This window comes from Acomys russatus, unplaced genomic scaffold (genome assembly GCF_903995435.1).
Source record: "Acomys russatus unplaced genomic scaffold, mAcoRus1.1, whole genome shotgun sequence".
NCBI lineage: Eukaryota > Metazoa > Chordata > Mammalia > Rodentia > Muridae > Acomys > Acomys russatus.
The window spans coordinates 35,097-42,794 of NW_026131693.1; the positions used below are offsets into that span (position 1 = coordinate 35,097).

Below are 7,698 nucleotides of genomic sequence, written 5' to 3' on the forward strand. Positions count from 1 at the left end.
GAGCCAACGATGTCACCCTCTCACCAAAATATTAAACATCTGAAAGAAGGGAGAGAATATGGGATGTGTTTCCTCAGAGGATTAGGACTTGAACCTCAGCATCCTGCTGCCTGACCCCTGTGTTTCTACCTCCTTCTTCCTCTGCTGGACTACGGGTTTATCTAAGAAGGACCATCTCATGAATATGTAAATTAATTGATTCTATGGTGGTAAATACAAGGATTCTACACCCCCAAGACATCATCTGGTCAGTGTCCTCTCCACAGTCAGAGAACACACCATCCCTAAGATGGAATGGAGCTGGATCATCCTCTTACTCCTGTCAGTAACAGCAGGTAAATGGGCTCACCAGCTCCAAATCTGGGGAGGAGACAGGGTGAGGTGACATTGACATCCACTCTGTCTTTGTCTCCACAGGTGTCCACTCTCAGGTCCAGCTGCAGCAGTCTGGGGCTGAGGTGGAGAGACCTGGGTCCTCAGTGAAGTTGTCCTGCAAAGCTTCTGGCTACAGCTTCACAGACTACTCTATGCATTGGGTGAAGCAGAAGCCTGGACATGACATGGAGTGGATTGGACAGATTGGTGGTGGAAGTGGTAGTACCTACTACAATCAGAAGTTCCAGGGCAAGGCCACACTGACTGTAGACAAATCCTCCAGCACAGCCTACATGGATCTCAGCAGTTTGACATCTATGGACACTGCGGTCTATTACTCTGCGAGAGACACAGTGCTGCAACCACACCCTGAGTGTTTCAGAAACCCTGGAGGAGCAGGAAGCTGCCCTGGGACTGAGATGAAAGGAAAAGATTAGCCTGGAGAGTTGCTCAGAAAAATTAATTTTGAGCATTAATTTTTCTGCTCTTTTCACAGTCTTCTAGTTTCTTTGTCAATTTTATAAAAGGACATCTATGTGTAAAGTGATGTTGATTAAGGATTGAAAGGTACACCAGACCTTTCAATAGCCTCACCAGTGAAAACTTCCATAACCATATTTCTTACTTACAAAAACAGTAAAAAGTGAAAACCATGATGATGCATTTATAAACATCAGCTCCAGCTCACAGGGCAAACCAAGGCCGGTTGTAGCAGTGGCCCAGGTTTCTGCTAGAGGCTCTACAGCAGCCCAGGTAAGGTGCCAGCTGTGATGAAACTTTTCTTCCTCAGGTTCCTATAGCCAGGTTGCTAGAGAGCAGATCCAGCACACAGGGTAAACTGAGGCAGGTTGCAGCACCGCTGATTGGTCAGCCGGTGGCTGGTATTGTTCTATGTACTTTAACACTTAATCTTTTAGACTGGTATCTTTGCTATTTACTCTTTATCTTTGAAAGATCCAGGCTGGTTGCCTTGCTGTTTACACTTTGGCAGACAAAGGAAGCAGATTTTTGTGAACCTCACACACACACATGCACACATACAATCAATAGAAAAAACACAAAAGCTCTCAAAGACACCATTCATGCACATATACATGAACATACAGAGAATATATATATTCTGCTCCAAATTTTCAGAATATTTTCTAAAATTTGAGACCTCATTGGCAGGGTGCTTAACATCAATATTTATATAACATTGTCGAATTACATTAAAGCATGCAAATGTTTGTATGAGTTGGTCTATCACTTTTTTATTCTTACTTAAAATCACCCCATACACATCCGACACAGTCATAACAAATATGTAAATTTTTGTAAACAGTCAGGAAAAATATCTGCCGCCATTGAAGCTCATTTCATAGACTTAAGACAACGCTACATCTTTATGACCTCTGTGGCCAAATCATCTGAGAATCAACATCCATGCTCCTGGCTTATTCTATTTTGAGAAGAGTCTGTTGTCTGTCTTTCCCATATTCAGGACCAGTAGTTCTCCTACCTCTGATCCTTGGCTTTTTCTTACAAACCAAGCAACTTAGACAGGTTCCAAGATCATTCCATGATATTTTACTTCTTGTGCACCCATCCTACTGCCTGTCTTTGATAAGATTTGTGATAATATTCTAATATCATGGACAGAATTTTAGAGATTCTCCTATTTTCAGACATTTAATTTAATCAGAGTTGAAAATTCATTGTAACATAGAAAACCCATTAGTGCAGGTCTTACTGCCCATCCTCCCTTAAGGCTCCAGTGCCTCAGCTGGCACTCAGCATTCTGGGTTTGTCTTCTTTTTTACAGCATTCTTACAATTTGTGGCAAGATCATATTTCATGGTTTAGACCCACTTTTATATCTTTATCTTTCAAAAGCTTTAAATATAAAGATGTTTTATTAATAAGAACAAGCTGGGTTTTTGGTCTAGCTTTCCTTGATGAGATCAGTAGTTTACTTAGACTTCTTTGCATATATTCAATCATGTTGGTACCACAAAGTCACTGTGAAGGTTGCCCAAAGTTAGACAAATCATAGTCTCTCTAAGTTCTCAAACATCACTAGTGACAAGAACAAAGAGGAATACATTGTGATTTACCAACTCTGAAAATCCCCAGGCCCAGTGTGTGACTTCCATCATCCTCTCCTCCCTGTGCCCTACTCCAGGATGCTCAGCATCTGAGAGAACAGAGCAAAGAATCCATGTTTTTCTGTCTATACTTTGTTGTCTTGTGCTGTTTTAAAGTTCTCACAAATAGAGGACAGTATAAACCTGAAGGCACTATCCATTGAACAAACTGAAATCAGAAAAATATGGTGCAGAAAATTGACAGAGAAGTAAAATCAATGAAATATCACTCCCTTCCATGAAATTATAGTTTATAACTGCCAGGCTGCAGATGGCGCAGACTCTTCCACTATATAAGAAGTTTACAATCTCTGTATCCTTTTCTTTTTTTGTGAAAGGAAATTTGTCCTGACAGGGCTCACACAGGAAGCCACCTCTGGCCCAGGCACAGAGCATCATGAAGTCTGGAGAAACATTAATGCTTTGAGCTCTTCTCATGTCCTCCATGCAAAATCACAGGTGAAGATCCCTGGATGAGTGAACTGAGCCAGGTCTCCTCATCTTAGAGTGAGGGTCTGGATCCTTCTACCCAGCACTCATCAGAAATGTTTATTTTTCTGAAGACTCTGCTCTTCAGTTAGCTATTCTCTATGTGCCTTCCTTTCAGGTGGGAAGGTGTCCAGGAAACCCACAACTCTGAGGCCTGGAAATGAATCCCAGCTCTGAGGTTAGACAGCATCCCAAGGGAAGGGTATGCTGAGAAACAGGACCCCAGGAAACACAGCTATGAGAGAAGGTCTCCTCAGCAGAGGCACTGCAGCTCCCAGGAGAGCATTATCCCATCTGCTGAGGAGCTGAGAAGCTTTGGAGCCAGAGCTCAGCTCCTCCTTCTCTTCTTCTCTCCTGGACTTTTTGTCTTCTTAAGAGAGCCACATCAGGCAGTAATCTCTTAACAGAGACTTATTGAAAGGATAAATCCAGGTGGATGTCTCTGCTCCCAGGTGAAGACAGCAGAGAACTGGACAAGCACAGCCTTTATATAGGATTTTTTAGGAGGCTGGGCTTTTTAGAGCAGAGAATTCCAGAGTGAGGATTAGTGGCATTTCATGTCCTGAGTTTTGGGGAAGAATAGAGATTGGTGGGTTTTTTTTTTCAGGCTTTTCAATTAAACTTAGCATAAGTGTGGGAGTAGTCCAACAAAGGGGCTGGAGGTGAGCATTTTAACAGTTAGAGGCTGGAACTGCTAGTGTAATAGTTAGAGACATATGGGGGAGATGCTTGTTAACTCATGTTCTAATGGCTTTAAACAGACTTGCACTATAAGGTAAACAAAACACTTTTCCTTAAGAAAACTATGAATTTACACTAAGAGTTCAGACTTCTAGTTAAGTGTCTGCCTGGCAGAGTCAGATTACATAAAGCTCCCTGTGTTGGAGGCATGGCTAGTTTATACATTGTTGCTACAAAGATGGCACTGCTGGAGCTCACAGACTAGCTCCAGTTAAACAGGCTTGCTTACCCCTGAGTTCCATGTCAGCAGCAGCCATAACTCAGGCCTCAGTTGCTGCTGACTGCTCCATGGCTTCAGCTTCTCTGTTACTCCAGGCATCTTATATCAAGTCACAGGGCTCTGTAGATTCATCCTCAGAAGCCCTGGAGTCCTGAGGTGTTGCTGTCCTGAGGTATAGAGAGACCTACAGCACAGCAGGAATATCAAAGCACCCCTTTCTTTGACCACATGGTGAAGCAACCAGGAGAGCTGAAGAACTAAAAAGGGGAACCCAGGGAAAGAAGCAGGGGAGCCCTAGGGAAAAATTTGAAACAGCCAGGCCTGGCTTCTGGAGCTCCTCAGCAGGGGTGACCAGGATGCTTTCCTGCCAGGTACATAGTTTACAAAGTATGCAAAGAAAACTAAGGCAGTTTGTAAGGAAAGGCTTTCCCTGCCCTGCTTAGCCAACAATGGGACAAAGTTGAGCTTCCCTGAGGGCACCTGTGCTTCCAATCACAGACTGACATCTCCTGAGTCCTAAAACTCAAGCCCACCATCAGAGCCAACAACTGTTGAGGGAATGCAAATCTCTCCTGGCTCCACCCAACCCTGGTTTGAAAAGCCAAAGCTGGACCAGAGTACTCACTGGGGTGCAGCCATGGACAGGCTAACTTCCTCATTCCTGCTGCTGCTTGTGCCTGCATGTGAGTGCCAAGGCTTTCTAAGGGAGGACCTTCCATATCCTCACCCTATTCTAACCTTACCTTCTGATTTTTCTTTTTCTCCACAGATGTCCTGTCCCAGGTTACCCTGAAAGAGTCTGGCCCTGGGCTCTTGCAGCCCTCCCAGACCCTGAGTCTGACCTGCACTTTCTCTGGGTTTTCACTGAGCACTTATGGTATAGGTATGGGCTGGATACATCAGCCCTCAGGGAAAGGTCTGGTGTGGCTGGCTAACATTTGGTGGGATGACGGTAAGTACTACAACCCGTCCCTGAAGAGCCAGCTCACAATCTCCAAGGACACCTCCAAAAACCATGTATTCCTCAAGATCACCAGTGTGGACACCGCAGACACTGCCACCTACTACTGTGCTCGGAGAGCACATTGACACAGCCTCAGGTAGCAGCTGTCCAGTATTTCAGGCTGATTCTCAGCTCTGTGCCTTTCTTCTACAATGCAGGACGTTCGGAGGGGGCACACATTTCCTGCTATCCTGTGGGGTTTCCTCTTCACTCTGAGATGAAGAGCCATGACTTTCTGTTATAAAATTTAGGCCCTCTTTAAGTTGGCACAATAGGGGCCAGCTATGTTTATTTTTATAAAGATGAAGCTTGTCTGTTACAAAAACCAGGTGGTTCAGTGCTATGATTCTACTCAGTATTTTGTCTGAAATCCCCACAGCAGAAGATCCAAATTATTTTAGTGACCCTGTACAGCAAACAACTCGATTGGGAAAGATAGGCATTACTGGAGAAGCACCAGTGGACAATGCTACTCCTGGGAATCTCTGAAGTATCTCAGCCTATTTGACAAGGACAGTGGTTTTTCTCCATAAATGCTGGTAATGCCCTATTGCTCCAGATAACACTTATCCATCTCACTGAATTTGGAGATGTTGAGTTAGTGGGTAAATAGTGGTTTTACCTATACTGGTTAGCACTTATAATACTGGGCAGCACTCTGCATGCTTTCAGAGGAGAACATTAATAACTAACATAGCTACCAACCCTGTCACCTATAATGATGACTTTGAGATAGGCTCGTGCATTTGTGCCACAAACATGGGGGTAATCAATGATTCTCTTATTGATTGAGAGTTCACTCTATGAGGTGGAACCCATGCCTAACTGCTATGGTGGCTCAGAATCTGAGACTGGATAAGCCATGGCCCTTGAGGGGAAACACAAATGCTATTGTTCTGCTGAAGGAACATAGCAATAAAATGATTCCTAATAACATAACTATTTATAAATCATGCCTCAACTATCCATTGTTAGAACAGCTTTTGTAGTAGGTAGAAGCTAACATTGAGAAACACAAGTGGACAGACAATATGTACAGAGTGAGAGATACTGGAACATTCAGTCCTAACCTTCCCCTCAGGACTCAGGGACTGATGCAGAAGAGGAGTTGGAAAGTTTGTTAGAGCCAGAGGTGATGGATGACTTCATGGAAGTATTCTCTACAAAACACATCAGGACTGATGCACCTGTGAACTCACAGCCACTGTGGAAGCAAACACAAAACTTGCACAGGGTCAAGCCAAATGGGACCCCAGTGCTGAGAGTGAGAAAGGGATACCTGCTCTTACCCCTAACCAAGAAGCTAGCTTCAGTTGGTACCCACCTGCAAAGGAAAACTTTATTTTCCCCCATGGAGTCTCACTGGTATATTATCCACATTTTAGGGTAGACACCATGCCCAGGAGCAAAAGAAAACGGACATATGGAGTATTTGAAGAGTTTTTCATTCATGTTAATTTCTTTAGGCATTTCTGTCTCACTCTCTTTTTGTTGATAAGTTTTGGTCTCCAATTTTGTATTTTTGTGAGATTGTGTGTGTTTGTTGGTGTGTGTTTGTGTTTGTGTGTGTGTGTGTGTGAAAGAGAGAGAAACACAGAGACAGAGATTAAGAGAGAGACAGAGGGATAGAATGGTACAGATAAATACAGAGAGAATGAGGGAAGGAGAAACTGTCTCTTAGTAAAAGACTGAGAGAAATAAAAGGAGTGGAGGTGGGTTAGCAGCAGCTGAGAGGGATAGAACAGAAGTTGCACAGGAAATCATAATATATTGTTTAAAAACAAATTTTTCACTATGGAAAAACTAAGTAAAACACATGGAAGCCTGTGCCTCCCGCCCCACACATAACTCCAACCTTATGTTTTTAATTTCACTCAATAAATCATTACACTGTGAAAAAAGAAAATGCATTTATTTATGATTCTGAGATGTCAATATTTACAAACTGGCTTGAAATTACCCAACAATTTCTGGTCTGTTGCTTATTGCAGTATTAATTCTGTGTCTTATCCCAGTTGTCTCCCTGTTCTGACAAAAATCAGGTAGGAATCTATGCCCCATTCTACATGTTTCACTGCTCAGACATTTTCTCCAAACATGTGCAGAGTCATCATAGGAGAGTGCTCCCATCCAGAAGTGCTCAGGCACAGACAAAGTCACACAACTCACTGCTACTAACAACACAGAAGACAGTTCAGTTTCCATCAGCTTATTGCTCACTGTCCTACATGACATCATCAGGACAGTCTTTAAGGACGTTTCTGTGCTGTGATTCTGGTGTCTTTCCCTTTCCCCTTTAAGATTCAGACTCTTCCTATGGTTGGTCCATTTTTATTTCCTTAAAGTACAGTTTTTACTAATTAGCCTTTCTTGGAAATACAGGCTTGTTTCACATCAAGTTCAAAACTGTTCAGCTTCTAAGAGTCACCCAGGTCCTGATCTGCTTTAATATTTTAGTCATTTATATCAACAATCTCACTTTCCTTTACAATTAATGTCTGCTTATTTTATTGAATCTATAATACAATTCAGGAAGATAAACTGTGATTCGCGTGAATTTCCACTAGATGACAAGAACAGGGACGTTTGTCATTCTCAGATGGCAGTGCATCATGACAATAGCATAAAGGGATTTGAACTTCCCTTCCATGATGACTTTCATCTCAGGAGGCAGTGGAGCTGCCATGACCATAGCCACTTCCTCAAAGTCCCATTTTTCAGACTGCAAATTTTAGCTAAATGGC

The 7,698-nt window shown here is 42.9% G+C and overlaps 1 gene segment (V, D, J or C); it reads left to right on the top strand.

Annotated features, from left to right (window-relative positions):
- The first annotated feature begins 289 nt into the window (after window positions 1-289).
- On the top strand, window positions 290-812 carry LOC127186388 (Ig heavy chain V region 108A-like). The segment is given in 2 exon segments: window positions 290-335; window positions 418-812. Coding segments are annotated over 2 exon segments (441 nt in total).
- Window positions 813-7,698: the final 6,886 nt, after the last annotated feature.